Below are 21377 nucleotides of genomic sequence, written 5' to 3'. Positions count from 1 at the left end.
ATCTATCACCCACCACATGGCCAGCTAAGGTTGTAAAATGTTAGAATATAATTTCTCAATGAATGCATTTGTCTGTGTTGAAAACAATGTTAAAGTGATACAAAAAAAAAAACTGTGTGTGAACATAGCCCAAGGTGTGGAGGAGTATTTTTGTTTTGACTAAGTTATTTTGCTTTACATACAAATTATTTAAGAAAAGAAATTCCATAATATATAGCATAACATAAAATTTTAGTAAGCATTTGTTAAAGTGGCATAAGACTCTGACAACACTGTTCACAGCTGGGACCTGAGAGTCAAAAATGATTCCATAGACTTCACCATGCTGTACCAATGTCATTTAAGCACTGTTCCCATTAATTTCCCCAGTTTCTGGAACCTCTAAAAACCCCTTGGGGGTGGGGTTGGGGTCACAGCAAAAATGCTCAGGTTTCCCCTAGACTTACATTGGGCGCATTGCTCAGTTCAATCAGCTGAATATTCCAATTTGCTCAACCCAAGTAATGAGCACCTGAGCATTTTCAAGCACACGTGTATGTGTGCATGTATGGACAAATATTTCCTTTTAAAATTGTATAAATGATAAAGAATTGCTAAAATAAATTATAAATCAGAAACTAGGTGTGAAAATTGAGATTGCACTCACATTACTCTCAGGAGATTCAAACCGATATTTCTGACAGTAAATGCAACACTGGTCTTACCTCTACACTATATACAGTTACACAAAGGAGTTCTGTATATAAAGTACAGGGACCATTAGTGACTTTATACACAGGAGCTCTATATACAGTGTCACTGGTGATAACGGTGTTACTACTTTTGTGTTTGTATTATTGTTTAATGCTGTAGCATTTGGTCACTATGTGGTGGTAGTGTGTGGTCTGGTCATGGTGTGGTGGTATTTGTATGAGATAGTGACCAAATAATATGCAGTGATAACTGTTAAGCAATGAGGCAATTACAAAACAATCTCACACAAGCAGTCCAGGGCCTATAAATCTCCTCTCGAAACTTACCGTCTCTACGTGCTGTAAAACATTTACGGTAATTACTTCTAACTTCCATTTGAATAAATACAAAAACAAGGTTCAATATTTTTATTTTGTTTATGTTTTTTTGTTTTGTTTTTTGAGCCAAAATTATACAATACAACAAAGCAGAAAGGTCATCATCCAAGCACTTGGTTTTATTTAATCACTAATCCATGTTCCCAGCAGTCCCAAGCTGCCATCCTGTGACCACAACTGATGTCCAACAGTCAGAAGCTCTCTGAGCATTATTCTGATACCAGACTTGCACTGACCGACATTGAGAAGTGACCACAAAACGATCGGAGCAGCACCAAGAACAGAGGAAAACTGCAGCTAACACTATATTACTAATATTACTTCAAAAAGTAAAAAAAAAAACCCAAGATAAATACTAAGCTCTTACAACAAATAGTTACAATTATTCCATTGAGATTCACTTGCCTCGTTTCATACCCCAGAGCTGCACTCACTATTTCTGCATGCTTTCAGAGACATTTGTCCAATAATTGTACGGTACACATTTAAAAAATAAAATTATGTAACAGAATTGTGAATGCAGCTCTGGGAGGGACTGAACTTTGAACAGATATGGTAAATAATAATCTTTGGTAATGGTAATGATAGATCTGGCAAATCTATAAATTTTGAGCATAATTTGTGTTTAATGTGCATGTAAAAATGTAATTGAGGCCTAGGACAGTAAACCAGCCTCTAGATTACAGGATAAAGTGCAGAGAGAAGAAGAAAAAGTTTCAATTCTTGTTAAATCTTTTTTTCCACCATATGCACCTTCAGACAGGATGCTACAATAAACGTGTGCCAGAAGCAAACATTACACCATGTTACAGAATGTCAGACTTGATTCAATTGATCATCATACAACTCCGCCGAAGGCGTAGAAAACTAAAGGGGGAGGACAAGATACAACCATACATTACTGACAAGTCTATTGATTTGTCTGTGATACTTCATCCGTACTATAAGGGAATACAATTACAGCTTAAAACAATGTGATGAGGGTCCAAGTTCAATGACATATTTATCTCTTAAAAAGAGAGATTGTGAAAGGATCAGCAGTCGAGACCACCCGACCCAGGGCCTCCCAGTATAGCAACTGGTGAGGGATATGGTGCAAAATGCAATAAAAAAGGAAAACAAAAGAAAAGTGCACAATGAACATTTAATGGAGTTTGGAATCAGTCAGATGGGCTTAGAAGAGGAAGGTGCCGAAGCTTCCCTTCCCGTTACGCTTGAACTGGTTATTGGCGATGGAGACAAACATCTCCTGGGCCATGATCTGCTCTTCGTCAGCCTTGGTGATCCCCAGTGTGCTCAGTCTCTTCTTGTGGATCATGGTCTTCCTCCGGGAGTTGGCCGTCAGTTCGGAGACGATGGCCTCATTACCATCCACATCCTCGCTGGCGATGCAGACGTCGCTTGGACCGTGCTCTCCGGCTTCCTGCGTGGAGGAAGCCGGGGTGCAGTCATCTGTAGGGCGACCCTCGTCTTCTGGAGACATCTGCTCATCAGATTCTGGCTGGATAATATCTGACGCTACGTTATCTTCTGCCTCCTTAGCATCTAAGTCATTATCTAGAGGGGAAAGGGCAAGAAGTCAGTGAGATGGATATAGTATTCACATATTACACATCAATGGGGCAAGAGACAATGCAGTTCGATAATGGTTGACTTGGGAAGGCACAGATGCTACAAGTATGTCAACAATATGCACCGGTAAGTAAGGACGCACTCACACAAGGCCTCCGACTTACAAGCCGTTCTATGCCGCCAATCATATACAGTCATCATAAGATTCTCTCCTAACACCTCCGATCAGAGTGATGAACTCACCGTCCTGCACGGTCCCGGGCCCGTCCAGAGCAGCCCCCGGCTTCACAAGCACCACGGCGTAGCCCTCATTGTTGTGGATGACGTTATTTTCAAGTGTGATTTTGGGAAGATCGTGCACCTCGTCGATGAAGTCCTTTAAAAAAAAAAAAAAATGTCAGATTTATAACCCACGATGCCATTTGTAGGAGGGGGAACCATTCAGCACATGTTCTACATCTGCATTTAGCATCTGGTGTTAGCACCTCCTCCTTACAGTCGGCCATTCCATAGACTTACTACTCTAACTGTGAAGAACCCTTTCCTATTTACACGTGGAGGAAAAGCATTCCCGGCAGCTCACAACACTCACAGGCCTTTGTACCGACACACGTTTTATTTGCCAGTTAAGTGTTTCAGGTACCATCATTCTCGTTTATAAACAAACCCAACTTTTTTGACCCTTCCATCCCATAAAATGAAATTGATTTTAAATATCCTTTTTAAAAATAACCCCACACCAGATGCTAGATTCATGGATAGAGGAGTCCTATTATACTGGAGTGACAGGATTTATTCTTTAGAAACACAATCCCGCTTGCTTATGCAGCTCCTGCCTGACATTGTGCTCCTGCCTGGGTTACATGTAACCAGAGGCCTTTTCTACACCTGTAAGTCATAGTTTAATGTATATGCACCAATATTATTGCCAGCTACAGTCATGGCCAAAAGCTTTGGTAACAGTTAGCGGCTTTAGGTTTTATAATGGCGATTTGAAAAAAATGTGATCAGAGGAATTGCATGAATTGCCAGAGTACCACTACAGGCTCTGTAAAAACATACAAAATCTAGAAAGCGCCACGACCGCCTCCTGAAGGGAATTCAGCTATGGGATCACGTCACAATGCAGTGCAGAGCTTGCCCCAGAACGGAAGCAGGTAGGTTGTCCATGCATCTGCACAGACAGCGAGACAAACCGTCAGAAGATAAACCAATACACCACTTCTCTCCAACATCAAGACTGACATTCTGCAGAAGCGCCAGAGTACTTATTTTTTGGGCACAAGGCAATAGTGCCATCACACTGTCAAGATTCTGCCTTTGCATTAACCTGATATACTTGTCAATAAAAAATTAAAAAAAGGCAAAAACTTCTTAAAAAATGTTTTGATGGTTTCTGAAGTTATCAGCATGAACCAAATACACTAAAGTTTGTCAGCGCTTTGAGCCATGAATGTAGGTGCGCCACTTTACATTTATCATCATCAGCGGCGGTGGGGGGGCAGATATTCGTCCCCTCTTCACACCATCATGAGTGTTGGAGAAGCTGGCGGACATTACCTTGATCAGGATGCCGTCTCTGCAGTGGTGAATGCCGGTGTCGGTCAGGCTGCAGTTACTGCCGGGATAGATCTCCACTCCGGCACCCTGCGTAAGGAGAACCATGGTGAAAACAACCACAGTTAGACCGGTGCGTAACACAAAAAATTTAACGTCAAGAGTCACCATATCCCCCCATATACACCCACCCCACGTCTATACCTTGGCTCCATATAGGTCGCAGTACTTCATCAGCAGTTCGGCAGACTTCTTCACCGTGATGCCAGTCGTGTCGCATTGTAGCACGCAGTTCTCCAGCTCGGTCTGACCACCGAGGACGCCTACATGACAGGAAACAAGAACATCAGCGCTAAAAGGGGGGACAAACTGTGCCATCTGAGCATTATTGGAGCGGTGTCTCCTGGTGGGTGTATCACATTTGTTATATCACACCTTGACCCTTCCAATTAACACAAGTGAAAAGGCTGCATCCAAACAGTGGCCGGCGATTGACTGCAGCAGTCACATCAAGTAACACCAGGAGTTACAGCTCCCACATCAGAAGACCACTTTGGGACCAGAGTGCTCGTCTCCCCCCCCCCCCCCCCCCCCACCCATCTGGAGGAGGACGACTCTACAGTTTAAGAAGTGGGTTTGTCCAGGGGTGCAATCACTAATCACTTATTTGTGCCAGGGATGGAGTACAGTTTATAATTCAGCTTTTGTTATTTTAATAACCCACCCACTGGAGAGGCGGCCAGGACCGTAGGGATACAGCTAACCTCCATCAGATCAATGCTGGCCTCGGCCATGCAGAACCTTAGTCGGGCAGCGAGCGCTAGCCTCCAGGTCAAGGATGAGGCCACTTCCCAAGAGACAAATTCCTTCCTTCAGCACTGCAGGCCACAGGTGACTTTTCCCTGTGCAGACTTTCCATTTCTTGGGTGTAAGACTGTGAAATGCCTTGATAGGCACAGTCATTCCTCTAAGAAGTTTGAGACCAACTTCTTTTTACATAATTCCTTTCCAGATCATCTGCATCTCCCTCGGCGGACCCTCACGTACTTTGACTTAAGAGCCACTACATTGTCCTTTCTAGATGAGACGCCCCACTCTGACCTAGGCGGGTAAGAGGACAGACCCCTCTCTACAGTGGCTTTTACCAGCAGGTTGAACTTTATGCCCTACCTAGGTCAGCAAGGTCTAAAATAAGCACATTCACCAGGATTTATTTGTTGTAGGCCCCTCATCCTCACATTTGTTGCACAATTCAAACTTCCTTTGTTCATACACAAGAGAAGCCTTATAGTTTATGGGACGCTCTGCAAGTAAGTCCAGAGCTGACCGATACTGCTCTGCCATGCCGAATGGAAAAAAAAAAAATTGAAAAAAAAAATTTGTCCCATACCATGACCTTCTTGCAGGAGACTGGTTCTTTGGACAGTGCCTACACAACATGAAGGATGTTATTAGATGCAAGAATAATCTATTGTCCCAGAATCACAGGTGAACTCAACCATCTAAATGCTTGAGGGGCTGCCACTCCTTTCCAAACTCGTCCTTCTGGGGAGGGAACAAGATCTTCCCAACCCTCCATCTCCAGACAACACTTCCTTCAGGCCTAAACTGTCCCAAGAAGCCAGCTCAAAATCCAAACAACATCCAGTGCATTAAGGTCCACCCTTCCTCACTCTAAGAGATTTGGATGTCCCACATGGATGGCGTCTAAGTTAAGGAGGAGGCATCTCTGTGTCAGCTACAAAGCACCTCGCTGTTCCCAAACAAGTTCTCCAAAGGTTCAACTTCGAGGGCTCACCTTGTTCCAAGACATCTTCTGCAAGTCATCATCCCCATTGTTCCATATCACCCAACTGGAACGGAGCCATTGTCAGGCTCTCCAACCATTCCTCTCCGAGTTACCACCAGGTAAAGTTGCCAGTCTATATTCTACCTGAACCATCTTGGAGTAGATACATTTTAGATTTGGAGGTGGGTGGCATGGCGTCTCCTACTAGAGACTGCTAGAACCAAATAGGTTTTTGGTTGGCTTAACACAATAGCAGTGGTCTCACTAGGCATGTACCCTCTCTGCTCATCACCTTAGGCTAGGTTCCCATTGCGTTAATGGGAACGCGTTAACAGACAGCGTTGCACGGCGAAATTAACGCCGTGCAGCGCGTCCGTTAGCGCGCCCATTCACGGCAATGGGAACGCACTTCAGTAGCGCGTGCCATATTCGGCACGCGCTAGCGACGCGCCGGTGTTTTCTGGCGCGCCGCGGACGCTGCTTGCAGCATCCGAGGCGTGCCCGCGGTCCGTTCCCAGCTCTCGCAGATCGGGGATCTGCGTGAGCGGGGACGTTAACGCGACCCCGAACCGCGGCCCCATTAAAAACATTGCGTTAGCGCAATCCGCTAGCGCTAAACGGATTGCACTAACGCAATGTGACCTAGCCTAATCCAACCACACTTTACAACGCGGATTCTGAAGCGGAGGTTCTCAGATCCAAGCATCTGACTTCTGGCCTTCTGTCTGTCCTGAGGGCTTGTAAGTTACAATCCGTCAAGGTTTCCTGCTGAAGCTGGAGAGCCTACTTTGGCGGTGTGGCCAAAAGGACTTCCTGACAATGGTTTTGTCACTCTTCAGTCCAGTATGTATGTAATCCTCAGCCTCCATGAAGAAAGTTTTGTATCCTCTCCATACATAGTACACTGGCTCAGGGGTAGCTTCTTGCCCCTATCCTTACAAGTGTGAGGAAAATGTATATAATAAGTTTAGTTTATCTTGCCTGTTAGCACCATACTGTGGGCATTGACCCCCCTTCAGGGTTTAGCTTTTCTTTTCAATGGGTGTAGAAAAGCTTTTATTGCTTCTTGCTGGAGATTCCTGACTTTCAGCTCCCAAACCCCTCATGCCCCTCCCAAAGGAATTTTTACGATCGGTATAGATGCATAGACAGTTGTACCAGCTGAAGCTGGTCGGATCTCCCTTTTAAAACATGAGGCTCTTTGTCCTAATATTGCAAGATATTGGGCCAATGATTTTGGCTAGGAAAATAAAAAGTACATATCGTTAACGTCCATCGGCTGTTCTATCCACCAGGGTAAACGTGGGCTTCTAGTTCCAACAGGGACTATGGATTTCTCTGGAACTATGCATCCCATCAAGCCCAAATTTGGTCTCATTAGAAAGCCAATTTTAAAATAAGGTGAATGCTGGGTGTGTTATGATTCCGACATGTTCTGGAAAGAAAATACACAAATTATAAGAATTGTTGGAGAAAACTATAAGGCTGAGGAGAGAGGAGGGTCTGGGTAAACCAGCCCTGTTGGTGATGTCACGGGCTGGGGTTTATAAGTTTCTGCCGGGCCCCAAGCAGTTAGTTTTACCTGAGGAGCCCTGACTGCTAGCCCTGATGAACTGGGACATATGGGAGCTCCACCCACTAGCCTGGTTCTACCTGCCATGATTTGAACACATGTAAGTGTTGATTTCTTATTTAATCCCTATTATTTTTATAGTTACCTTTGTACATATTTTTAATTGTCTCAGTGTAACATCTTTATATGCCTTTTTATAAACACTGCCTTCATTTCCGAGTAAAATATATAAATTACTAGTTTTCATTCTTCCTGCTCTAAAATGTACCCTAAGTCTTCTGAAGGGAATTACGCTACTGTTTTGGGTTAGCTTCGGACCCATTTAAACGGAGCTGATGGCAGCATACCATGTGCTGTGCCTTTGGGAGTCATTGTAGCAACTGCGGCGTTAATAATTATTGTTCCTGCCTGAGTGGGAGTAGTTAGATCGCCTCGCTGCAGCGTGCCCAATAGCCAGTACATAGCAGGCAGCCTTTCTGGCGACTAATCACCCTAGGTGCAGTACCTAGTCTGACCTGAGGGTGAGGGGGGTGCCAGAGAGCTGCAAGTTTTCAAGCGGAACTGTAAAGCGGGATATACATAAATCCCTGCAGTTTGTGGTATATTGAAGAGCAGTGGGATAACTAAAATAAGCCCCTGCTGTAAACTAAGAGGTCAATAGCCTTGTGTGTACTTTTTCATCACATTGTAGCAGTGGAGGGATAACCAAGATAAGCCCCCTGCACATGTGATAGCCGTCTGTTGGCCTAAAGTCACCCCAATCCGCGACGTAGGAGTTACGGTCACGGTGTGAATCGTGACAACAGGTACTTGGTGGAGCCTAGGGACCCAAATCTTGTCTGTACTCTGGGAGTCTTGCTGCAGTATCTACAAGTCTTTTCGTGGAAGGTGTCATTTATAGCGACCATGACCTCCATTTGCAGGGTGTCTCAGCTCTGTCACTCCCTGTAGGGCTCCATTATCTTTTATCCATCAGGACAATGTGATCTAGCACATCGGCCAAGCCTTTATTCCAAGGGTTGCCTTAGCCTTCCATATGAAGGACATTGTCCATCTCTTGTTCAATATCCCCGAGGTAGGGATATGGTTTGTGCCCCATATTCAGTTACAGAAGTTCGCCAGCATTCTGAGGCTTTCCTCAATTTCCTAAAAGGCCACAGACTGGCCCACCATCCTCCATGATGACCATTTCCATATGGATCAGGTTAGCAATTGCGGAGGCATACAGCAGCTGGGGCAAATGTACCTGCCGCCCTTTCTGGTAACTTCTCATTCCACCAGGGCTGTTAGACCTCTGTTAGGTCTATCTCAGACCTGCACGGCTGCCACCTGGCCACACCACTCCTCAGACTCTAGAACATCCACTCTATGGCTTCTGTCGATGCCAGATTAGAGCACAAGGTACTGCAAGCCGCTATGCTTAGGAGGTCACCATGGCCACCTATTGTTTTCCCCACCACTGGGGAGTAACATTGGGATGTCTGAAAATCTGACTGTTGTGTTGCCCCCAATGTTAATAATCAAAATGGATTTTTGTACTTCCTATTTAATCCCTTTAATATTAAATCTACTGAGGAGGGGGACACAGCTCCCACCCTAATCCTGGTGTTCCTGCCCGGGAAGGAATCCGCTCGTTACCAGTGTACCACCCCATTATTCAGGACACGTATTGTCAGATTTTAGAAATTCTTTTTTTTCCTCTCCTACTGCTTCTTTTGCTAACCAGCGGAAAAGCCAACTTCAGTTTTTTTCACGGGTCCTGTGCTCCCCGAGTGTTCACAGAGAAAGTATTTTTCAGCCTCCTGTAGAACTTGTAATTTTTTGGCTGCAGTGTAGAATATTTGGGGGAGAACATTGTGAGCCACTGATTGATTTCAGACCACTCCGTACTCCATTACACAATGCAGTAATCTGCCAGTCACACTTACTGACGATGCCTTCCACCGCATTATGCTGGATCAACTTCATGTTGGAGATCTTCACGTGGGCACCGGAGCACTCCACAAACTTGTCTCCTTTCCCTTTCTTCTCTATGATGATGTCGTCTGGCATGCCGTATCCTAAGGGAGAGGGGGGAAATCATTACAGATACTCACAGGACAGCAGAAGAACCCAGGGCCCATAGATTTCTGGAATTGGCCAAAACCACCGAGTGCTTTCATGCTCCTGGAGAGATTTCCGTAGAACCAGAAAACTGGTTAAACCGACGGCACTTTAATCAGCTGCTCTAATTTTATTTTTGGAGGGTTGTGTTCTCAGCCGATAGACCAACGGCAAGAACCGTATTTACTATAATGGCATCGGCAGGAGCCGGCGCTGCTACCTGACATTGTATCAAGGCCAGGGATCGAGTGCAGGAGAATTGGAGAACTCCAATCCCGGCCATTTACCCCCTTAGATGCTGCAGACAGTAGTGCCAGCAGTTAGATGGAGTACATGTGGCCAGACCTGTTCCCTTACCAGGTTTGCGGTGACAATACAAGGACCCTAGGTCAGCCATCCAATATCCACGGTATTTTACCAGTAATACATGTGACCCCTGCTTTATCAAACATGACAGCAACAAGAACTCATCACTAGAAAGGGGGTCCGAAGTGGGGATTCCAGCTATAGGGTATAAACATTTTACACCTTTCCATAGTGATCACTCATTTAACATGGATCACCCCTTTTAGAGTCCAAAACTAAATAGCTCCTTAAAGGGAATCTGCCAGGAGTTAGTGCCATGTCATCCGAGAGCAGAGTGACTGGACTACATGGCGGCAGGTTTACTAGTCTTGTTGATAAAACAGTGATGTTATACAAACTACAGCAAGCAAGTAACATAACTGGAATCAGGGTCTCAGCCCCTACATTGTGCACCTCTCGAATTACATAAAACCTACTGACAGATCCATTTAATGGCTTAACAGAGGGAAACTAGTTAAAGACTGTGCCCTATAAACGGCCCATAGATTGGATCCATCCCAGGTTCTTACCTTCTACATGTAATGAGTCGGCAATGCAGATCTGACTGTACACAAAGTAATGGCCGGGACAGACCAGCACCAGATCTCCATCAAAGCACGCGGTCACCGCCTCCAGGATGTCCTTATGGAACTAAGAGTGAGAAAAATACCGCGCCATCAGACTTCAGCACTGAGGAGGTGACCCGCACACATTACCTGACCATCACTATTACTGTACTATGAAGTCTCTGGGCAGTAACCCCTTAATCACCCATGTCATGTATTCACATCTCAGGTTATGTGCACTAGGTAGCGGTGTTATCCAGCCAGTACCAGACTAACAGCAGCGACTGGAGATAGATATGATTACTGCTAGTTATTGAAGGCATAGAAAAGTTTTTTATAGTTTTTTTTTTTAGACACCCTTAGATACCCAGGAAAGCAGCTTCTCAGGGACGGACAGTGACTGCAGGACTCTCACCCCAGAGATGTATGTGAATTGGAATCTAACCATAATTTCCTGGCTTTGGCTGCAGGATTCGGGCTCCAGACGTTCTCTGGTCAGACAGGTCAACGTCTCGATGGACATGTTGGTGGTGACGACGTGAATGACTCTTCCTCCCGTCGGCCGAGGACCTTTCCTTTTCAAGCTGCAGGATCCTGGACTCCTCTGATAACAGAAGAGATACCTGTCGATAGAGAAGAAAGCCCCATTATTATACTTTGCTAATATAGCGCCATCATATTCCGCAGCGCTTCACAGACATCGCATACATAAATTCCCCATCAGTACGAATTAATGGTGTAGAATGAAACCCCTGCAGACACGGAGCACCCGGCGTACCTCAGGAGGGGCGTCTCTATCAGCTTCAGCTTCCTCTTCAGGCCCTCCAGCTCGCCGTCCATCTTCATGCCTTCTACCATGGAGACGTTGTCCAGCTCGCAGTCAGAGTCAGAGTCCCTGTTGGACAACGTGTTGCGGAGGTTGTTGAACTGGGAATACACTTGTTCACAGCGGGTCAGGATGGAGTGATATTCTGACACCAGCTCCGACGGGATCCGCTCCTCCAGAATGTCATAATGGCTGCGAAAATGGAAGGGCGAGTCTTAAAGGGGTTCTCCTCAATGTATATATTAAAGACCCATCCTTGACAGATTATCAGATCGGTGCGGGCCCCCGGTATTCGCTTCTCAGGTGGCCGGATGTAAACACTACACAGAGCCACCTCAGCTATTTAGTAGCCGCTTCCCCACTTCACATGAGCTGTAGATCCTTATAGGGAGGTGATCATAGTCACAGACATCCCCTTAAAGTGGTGAAACAACATAACCCCCTTCCCTCCAGTCATTTCTCACAGCCCCATCCTTACAGGCGCAACCGCGGCTCAGCACATCGCGTGAAATAATCAAAATAATCTTCCTCCTCTTCATCCCACGAACGCCAGATGTTCTGGTAGAAAAATCTGGAAAGGGAAAAGATCTGCAGTCTGACAAGTGACATGGAAACAAGCAAAGTTATAACGCATTAATGGAGGGACTGGTCAAGGTCCACGACGCGTCCGCAGCGAATGAAGGTGGATCCGTCGTCACTCACCTGACATGCTCGATAGACATGGCCGTCTGCTCGTACTCCCCCGAGTCCTCGTACACCACATGCAGCTCCTGCAGAGGGACCTTGTGCTCCTTCACTTCCAGCAGGTCGCGGATGCTCTGCTCGTTCACGCAATCCACGCGACACTCGCATAGGAACGGCTCGCACGGCCGGACCGCCGCCTTCAGGCTGGAGCACGACACTTCCGTCACCTACCCAAAACATTGGACGTTAAGTGTTTTCTCCAGCTCAGATTTCCTGACTGATCATTAAGGGAACAACAAGAAAAAAAAAACCACAAACCTCCACAAGGACCTCAAAGATGTCGGTTCTCCAAAGGGCCTTCCAGCCGGATGGCTCCAGGGCTCGTTCCAGGTACTCCGCTATAAATTCCGTCACTTCGGAGGGTTTACAGTCGCCTTGTAAGGAAGAGGGAAAATAACGGGTTACATCGGTCTCTCGCCTGATCAGAGGCAGCTAATCGGAGGTAGAAGCGGACACTGATGGCGTTGTTCTCCCTGTATCCCAGGACCGGAGAGAGATTTCCTGATTTTGGGGAGGATGTCAATCAGGGGAGGAAACTGCATCATGGGACAGAATTTAAAGTGGGTTTTCTCAAGACTTAGGGAAAGCAAATATCAGACAAATTGTGGTCCAACAGTCAGAAACGGCACCACAAAGTGAATAGGATCCGCCAGAGTGTCCGGCACAGCCAATACCATGTGACATAAATGTACAAAGATGGGCCTGGTAAACCATGAAACAATAAACACAAGTACAGATGGAGTCCATGCCGCCCCAACACACGCCTCCTGAAGAAGTCTGAACGAAACGTGCGTTGGGGTATCAGGAACACCATCTGTATTTATGGCTATTGCTGCATGTATTATATGATAATTAGATCCATCTATATTGGTCCCTGCACTATTGTCTATCGGCCTCTCAACTGTTCGAATCGGTTATTAATTTAATCATTAAAAATATTGTTTTGCAGTCATTTATACTCAGGGATTTTTTTAAACTAGTAGTTTAAGACCAGACAAGAACTGGAAATCCCATGTAATATAAACATAAATACCATTAAAAAATGTTTAAAAAATAAAAAATAAAAAAAAAATCCGCTGACGTTTTCATTTTGAAGCTACTTTCACCTTCCGAAATTTAGGTGAATGGATCAGTGGGGGGGTCCCAAAAATGTATCCATGTCACTAGGATGTACCTTACCTTGCAGAGATATTCCCAAAGTCTAATGTGGACTCTGCAGCGACACAGGAAACCACAAAATTAGGAGGGTCAAGTCAATGTCAGCAGGTTACCTGTCCTTAGGACAGACAGGGCGTCCGGCCACCATGCTCATTTATTTCCAGCAGTCCCATAAACAATGACCAAAGCGGTACTCACCCAGCAGGTAGTCCTTGTAGGCCTCGAACCTCTCGTAGAAGAGGAGGTTGCTGGTCTGGAATAGGTCTGGGAACTGCATGTTTCCAGCTAAAACACATCGTGGAGAAACCTTCCCGAGCTTTTTGTGGCTCCCATAATCGCTGTCCTCATCCTCCTGAAATAAGACTGAGATTAAAAAAAAAAAATGTGAGAACTGTACGAGGCTGTAAGGATTCTGCCCTATAAAGGAAGTGATTGATCCCAGCATCGGGCTAGCCTTTATTCCCTATACGTACTGCCAGCAGCTCCTCGGGGGCGGGGCTACAGTAATACAAGTGTTACAGCTACACAAACTGATCCCCCCAACACAGTACAATGATGGCGGGTGGTCTATATTGAGGAGAACCTGTCTCTGTGATAACAGTTAACCCATCGGAGGGTTATATATTTGGAGCTCTAAACTGGCGTTGCACATTTATGACCCTTTTACGACATGCAGACCCTTAGGCCTCCCAAGAATGGCGGCCAGAGGCGGACATTCATAAGAGACCATGATTTCTGCTACATACAGCAATACCGCGGCAATGTTATGTCTAGTACAAGCGATTAGACAATCGAAGGGTAAAGTCCACTAAAGGACTAAAAAGTGCTGGTAAGTATATATAAAAAAAAAGTTAAAAAAAAAAAAAAAAAAGTAGAAAGAAAGCTTAAATCATCCCTGTACTCGACGTAAAAAAAAGCCAGAATTTCACTTCTCACAACACAGATATAAAAAGGCGATCAAAAGATGTTATCTACCCAAAATGGAGCAAAAAAGAAAACCGTCACACACATCCATCTGCCGAAAATTAAAACGTTACGGGCCTCAGAAAATGGTGACAAGCAAGTTTCTAACAACTTTCTTAATTTTTTTCCACACACAGCTTAATATGAGAACTACACCACGTTTGGCATCTGTGTAATCCTTCTGGAGAATCGGTGACAGGTCAATTCTACTGAACAAAAAAAAAAAATAATAATTAGATGTTTTTGTTTGTGTGCTATTTCGTTGCAAATCAAATTGTTCCCCACTTTCCAGTGATTCACATGATAAAAAGAATGGTGAAATTCAAAAGTACAACTCGTCCCGCAAAAAAACAAGCTCTAGTACGGCGATGGGGATAGATAAACAAAAAATAAGTTATGGCTCTTGGAAGAGGAGGAAAAACGTAAAGGCACAAGAAATAACCAAAAAAATGTCACCTGGTCCTTAAGGGGTTAAAACCTGACTCATGACAGACAGTCAGCATGAAGGCAGGAACATGTCCTCTAGGTGTGTGGCGCAAAGCAGGAGTATAGATGGATGTCAGTATTGACCAAGTCGGTCCCTAAGCCTGGAGCCGGCATGACCCCGGAGTGGACACGACCCTGGAGAAAGCCCAACCAGCACGACCACCACCGGGCATGACCCTGGACCCGGCACGACCACTACTCGGACACGACCCTGGAGGCCGCACAACCACCACCCGGGAACGACCCTGGAGCCGGTAATGACCCTGGAGTCGGGAACGACCCTGGAGCCAGCACAGCCACCATCCGGGCAGGACACTGGAGCCGGCACAAACACCACCCGGGCATGACCCTGGAGCAGGCATGACTACCACCCGGGCACTAGACTAGAACAGGCGCGACCACCACCCGGGCACGACCCTGGAGCAGGCACGACAACCACCCGGGCACGACCCTGGAGCAGGCACGACAACCACCCGGGAACTAGACTAGAACCGGCACGACCACCACCACCCGGGCATGACCCTGGAGCAGGCATGACTACCACCCGGGCACTAGACTAGAACAGGCGCGACCACCAACCGGGCACAACCCTGGAGCAGGCACGACAGCCACCCAGGCACGACCCTGGAGCTGGCACGACAACCATCCGGGCGCGACCCTAGAGCAGGCACGACAACCACCCGGGCACGACCCTGGAGCTGGTATGACCACCACCCAAGCACTAGACTAGAGCGGGCACGACCACCACCCAGACGCGACCCTGGAGAGGGCACAACCACCACCCGGGCGCGACCCTGGAGAGGGCACAACCACCACCCAGACGCGATCCTGGAGAGGGCACAACCACCACCCGGGCGCGACCCTGGAGAGGGCACAACCACCACCCGGGCGCGACCCTGGAGAGGGCACAACCACCACCCGGGCGCGACCCTGGAGCGGGCACAACCACCACCCGGGCACGACCCTGGAGCCGTCATGACCACCACCACCCGGGCGCGACTCTGGAGCAGGCATGACCACCACCCGGGCACTAAACTACAGCGGGCACGACTCTGGAGCAGGCACGACCACCACCTGGGCGCGACCCTGCAGCAGGCACGACCACCACCACCCTGGCGCGACCCAGGAGCAGGCACGACCACCACCCGGGCGCGACCCTGGAGCAGGCACAACCACCACCACCCGGGCGCCACCCTGGAGCAGGCATGACCACCACCCGGGCACGACCCTGGAGCGGGCACGACCACCACCACCCGAGCGCGACCCTGGAGCAGGCGCGACCACCACCACCTGGGCGCGACCCTGGAGAAGGTGCGAGCACCACCACCCGGGCGCGACCCTGGAGCCGACATGACCACCACCACCGGGGCGCGACCCTAGAGCAGGCATGACCACCACCCGGGCACTAAACTACAGCGGGCCCGACCCTGGAGTAGGCGCGACCACCACCACTTGGGCGCGACCCTGGAGCAGGCACGACTACCACCACCCGGGCGCGACCACCACCCGGGCGCGACCCTGGAGCAGGCGCGACCACCAACCGGGCACGACCCTGGAGCAGGCATGACCACCACCTGGGCGCGACCCTGGAGCCGGCGCGACCACAACCCGGGCACTAGACTAGAGCAGGCACGACCACCACCACCTGGGCGCGACCCTAGAGCATGCGCGACCGCCACCACCCGGGCGCCACCCTGGAGCAGGCGCAACCACCACCCGGGCCCGACCATGGAGTCGGCACAGCCCTGCACTCAGCACGACCACTACCTTGGCATGAACCAGGGGCCGCCACGACCACCCCCTGGGCACGATCAGTGCGATAGAGCCGGATGCCGCTGATCTCCAACAAATACACTTCTAGGGGAAGTGACTTATTAACCCCATCCTGACAGGGTGCACTGCTGCAGGCTCCGGAGCGGCGCTCGCTCTAAACTCTGCAGGAACAAGTTGTAGAACAGAACTTTACAATACTGCAATTCGACAATACAAAGTAATTTTTTTATGGAGAGGGGCTTTAATAAAAATGCAGTCAGTAAGGGGTTAATAGAGCGCCCCTCTCACTGCCGGCGTCCGCTTGCTGCCAGTGAATGTTATCACCCACAGGTCTCCCTGCATAGCTAGCCCGCAGGGCACCATGAGACTTGTGGTTCCCCTGAGCTGTGACTCACCCTGCTTCACCTCCCTCAGGGAGCCCATGTCCCGGGAGCCGCCACCGCCGCTGCTGCCGTCCTCCTCCTCCACATCCTCCCTCTCCGGCAGCTGCAGTCCTCCTCCTCCTCCGTCCGCCATAGCAGCGCGCAGCCCGCCGCCTCACAGCGCTGGGGTTCAAATCTGCCGCTCACGCCCTCCCTGCGTCACGACCAAGCTGCTCGCTGATTCGTTGCTGCTCCGTCAGCGTATTAAAAAAAAATTCACAGCGACATCTAAAGGGCGGAGGTCATTACTGCACGATACCATCGCTTCCCCTCTGCCCTCTAGCGGCCGGAGCTCATCACTACAGCTGCTGTATTTACTAAACACTGCAAAGAAAATACAGAACGAATCTCTCATTTATTAACCCTTTACTGCTCTGGCCAAGTTTTCTTTATTCCTCCTTTTCGATACTTTTTTTTTATTCTTTAGGAATGAGAACTATAGTTTTTTTCCCCCACAATTCTACTGCTCCGTGCAATTATAGTAACACCAAACTTGTATAACTTTTTGTCATTATTTTTATTATTTCATATTATTTTTATTATGCTTAATATTACATGTATTAATATTACGATTACTTTTAATATTATATATTTTATTAATATGATTACTAATCATATTATTAGTGTTATTACTTTTATTATATTCATTATATTATATTTTACATTATTTTATATTATATATTATTTTTATATTACTACTATTAGATGTATTATTTATATTATCATTATTGAAATTTTTTATCATCATCTTTATTTCCTTATTTTTAATTACATTTATTATTATTATGTATATTATATAAATTTATTTTATTATGATTATTATGTACACTATTTTATTTTATTATTATTATTTTTATTATTATGTACTCTATTTTAATTTATTTTATTATTATTATTATTATTATTATTTTAGTGGATAATAAAAAATCTGATCTTTGTTCCCAAAAAAATTTTGATTTGTGTTGACATTTTTTGAGACTCATAACTTTTTTTTTTTTCTGGCAATGAAGGTGACTTATATATATATATTTTTTCATTCTGATCTCTTTTTATTGATACGAGTTAGGGTAGAGATGACATTGTGGCCCATATTTTATTGACATTTTTACATGCGAAGGAGGCGAAATTGACAAACAACAATTCTGACATTTCGATATTTTTTTAACTTCACATTATAAAAAATAAAAGGATATAAAAGAAACAAACCCATACCATATACATGTCAATAAAAGTTTGGTTTATTAAAAAAAAAATTAACCCATTCAAATATAAAAAAAAAAGAAAAGCGAATCTCCAGAATTCCGTTTTTTGGGTCCCTCACTTCTAAAAAAAAAAAAAAAAAAATACAATAAAAATAAATCAAAGCGTTGCAGTTACCCCAAATTTTTATCAATCACTGTGCAAAAAAAAAAAAAACCTCAGCTGAAGCGGCGGAAAATACAAAAACATTACGCGTCATGGAGAATAGTGACACAAACTAATTTTTTAATTTTTCAAACTTCAGAATTTTTCACACTTAGGAAATAAGTTTGGTATCACCGTCATGGCCGTGATCAGGAGATTCAGATTACCGGGTGTTACATGATGGTAGAATTTATTTTTTTTGCCTCCATTTTTCACCCATCATCTTTATTTGTCATCGGTTCCAGCAAATATATAAAGATTTCCAAACTGCTGTTATAGTACTAGAAAGCCACTAGATGGCGACATTGTACCGCAGCATATTATAAGGGGACGCTGCTGGATGGGTTACGGATTACGCACCTACTTGCTTTATTTATATGGCGCCATCATATTCCGTGGCGCTTGATGGGGCTCACTATCTACTTTCCCTATCGGTATGTCTTTGGAGTGTGGGAGGAAACCGGAGTACCCGGAGGAAACCCACAGGGGCCCAAGGCGAAGGGGCCCCACATCCCTGCCTACAATGTTACCCACTTAATCAGAAATATGATCCCTGTCACCCGTCTCCCCGCTAAGCGCACAAATTCCCGAGGCTCAATTACATCCAGCCTGGACAAAGCTCAATACGTCCGCAGCTCAAATCTCTGCACTGTGCTGGTACTTTGCTACAATGTATCAGTGCAAGTGTGAAGGGTTCAACTAAGATCAAAATTAAAGCGGGCTTCATTTTGTGCTTTTCCACTCCATCTTGCTGTTTTAAGATAACATTTTGTTACTAGGTAAAAGTTCACAGCTGTTATGAGACCTTGATTGTTTCAAGCTGGACAGGACATGAGACTGAGGGTGTATTGTTCTACGAGACCTTGACGTACAGGCTGTTCCTGCATTCTTATAGGTTAAGAACTGTGAGTGTATTCTTATTTGATTGGTTGAATTGTAACTTGTTAAGATTATGAAAAGTGCGACACAATAAATGGGGGTCAGAGATCTGCTCGATCCCCCCAAACAGAGACACACGTCTCCGTCTGGTCATTTTCAGTTGCCGACAATGCCCTATGTATCAATTAGAAAATCACTGTGTCAACCGTGAAGGGTCAGTTCAGATCCTCCCTCAACACAAGGAAAATGTATCAGCACAGCCGTATATACTCCCTATGGTGGGCCGCACAGTATAGCAGGGTCCCTATGTGCGCCATTGTTTGCCGCCCCATTCAATATTCTCCACCACAATGGCTACAACTCCGGGCAATTCAGCAGCTTACATTAATTACTAAAGTCGTCTGCAGCGCAGAGCCATGTATAATACCGCACAATCACACAACATAATTATCACTATCGATGTCTTTGTAATCTCAATGCCAAGATTATGGAGGAGTAAAAATAATAAAGGAAAGGAAATAACTAAGAAAACATAAAATATCAGAAAATAGTTTATTATATTTCACAAAAATAACCGGTAGTTATATTCTTGTACATAGGAGCAGTATTATAGTAGTTATATTCTTGTACATAGGAGCAGTATTATAGTAGTTATATTCTTGTACATAGGAGCAGTATTATAGTAGTTATATTCTTGTACATAGGAGCAGTATTATAGTAGTTATATTCTTGTACATAGGAGCAGTGTTATAGTAGTTATATTCTTGTACATAGGGGACAGTATTATAGTAGTTATATTCTTGTACATAGGAGCAGTATTATAGTAGTTATATTCTTGTACATAGGGAGCAGTATTATAGTAGTTATATTCTTGTACATAGGAGCAGTATTATAGTAGTTATATTCCTGTATATAGGAGCAGTATTATAGTAGTTATATTCTTGTACATAGGGTCAGTATTATAGTAGTTATATTCTTGTACATAGGAGCAGTATTATAGTAGTTATATTCTTGTACATAGGAGCAGTATTATAGTAGTTATATTCCTGTATATAGGAGCAGTATTATAGTAGTTATATTCTTGTACATAGGGGGCAGTATTATAGTAGTTATATTCTTGTACATAGGAGCAGTATTATAGTAGTTATATTCTTGTACATAGGGGCAGTATTATAGTAGTTATATTCCTGTATATAGGAGCAGTATTATAGTAGTTATATTCTTGTACATAGGAGCAGTATTATAGTAGTTATATTCTTGTACATAGGAGCAGTATTATAGTAGTTATATTCTTGTACATAGGAGCAGTATTATAGTAGTTATATTCTTGTACATAGGAGCAGTATTATAGTAGTTATATTCTTGTACATAGGGGCAGTATTATAGTAGTTATATTCTTGTAAATAGGAGCAGTATTATAGTAGTTATATTCCTGTACATAGGGGCAGTATTATATTAGTTATATTCTTGTACATAGGAGCAGTATTATAGTAGTTATATTCTTGTATACAGGAGCAGTATTATAGTAGTTATATTCTTGTACATAGAGGGCAGTATTATAGTAGTTATATTCTTGTACATAGGGGCAGTATTATAGTAGTTATATTCCTGTATATAGGAGCAGTATTATAGTAGTTATATTCTTGTACATAGGAGCAGTATTATAGTAGTTATATTCTTGTACATAGGAGCAGTATTATAGTAGTTATATTCTTGTACATAGGAGCAGTATTATAGTAGTTATATTCTTGTACATAGGAGCAGTATTATAGTAGTTATATTCTTGTACATAGGGGCAGTATTATAGTAGTTATATTCTTGTAAATAGGAGCAGTATTATAGTAGTTATATTCCTGTACATAGGGGCAGTATTATATTAGTTATATTCTTGTACATAGGAGCAGTATTATAGTAGTTATATTCTTGTACATAGGAGCAGTATTATAGTAGTTATATTCTTGTACATAGAGGGCAGTATTATAGTAGTTATATTCTTGTACATAGGAGAAGTATTATAGTAGTTATATTCTTGTACATAGGGGGCAGTATTATAGTAGTTATATTCTTGTACATAGGGGACAGTATTATAGTAGTTATATTCTTGTACATAGGAGAAGTATTAAAGTAGTTATATTCTTGTACATAGG

The 21377-nt window shown here is 44.9% G+C and overlaps 1 protein-coding gene across 2 annotated transcripts in view; it reads right to left on the bottom strand.

Annotated features, from left to right (window-relative positions):
* Window positions 1–1085: 1085 nt before the first annotated feature.
* Window positions 1086–21377, bottom strand: part of SHCBP1 (SHC binding and spindle associated 1) — a 68035-nt gene continuing 47743 nt past the window's right edge. Inside the window, exons 1-13 of one of the 2 annotated variants that reach the window (XM_069739274.1) lie at window positions 16921–17105; window positions 13502–13666; window positions 12404–12519; window positions 12104–12312; window positions 11880–11972; window positions 11354–11593; window positions 11021–11198; window positions 10540–10660; window positions 9490–9621; window positions 4404–4522; window positions 4203–4289; window positions 2886–3018; window positions 1086–2627 (exon numbers count right to left, since the gene is read on the bottom strand). In XM_069739274.1, the coding sequence (XP_069595375.1) occupies window positions 2245–2627; window positions 2886–3018; window positions 4203–4289; window positions 4404–4522; window positions 9490–9621; window positions 10540–10660; window positions 11021–11198; window positions 11354–11593; window positions 11880–11972; window positions 12104–12312; window positions 12404–12519; window positions 13502–13666; window positions 16921–17041 (2097 nt within the window). In that variant the 5' untranslated portion in view covers window positions 17042–17105 and the 3' untranslated portion in view covers window positions 1086–2244. Of the gene's footprint in view, window positions 2628–2885; window positions 3019–4202; window positions 4290–4403; window positions 4523–9489; window positions 9622–10539; window positions 10661–11020; window positions 11199–11353; window positions 11594–11879; window positions 11973–12103; window positions 12313–12403; window positions 12520–13501; window positions 13667–16920; window positions 17106–21377 lie in introns of those variants that run through there. The other variant, XM_069739275.1, reaches the window with a different exon arrangement.

Source organism: Ranitomeya imitator, chromosome 9 (genome assembly GCF_032444005.1).
Source record: "Ranitomeya imitator isolate aRanImi1 chromosome 9, aRanImi1.pri, whole genome shotgun sequence".
In the NCBI taxonomy this organism is placed as follows: Eukaryota; Metazoa; Chordata; class Amphibia; order Anura; family Dendrobatidae; genus Ranitomeya; species Ranitomeya imitator.
This window is presented reverse-complemented; position numbering and strand designations above follow the sequence as displayed.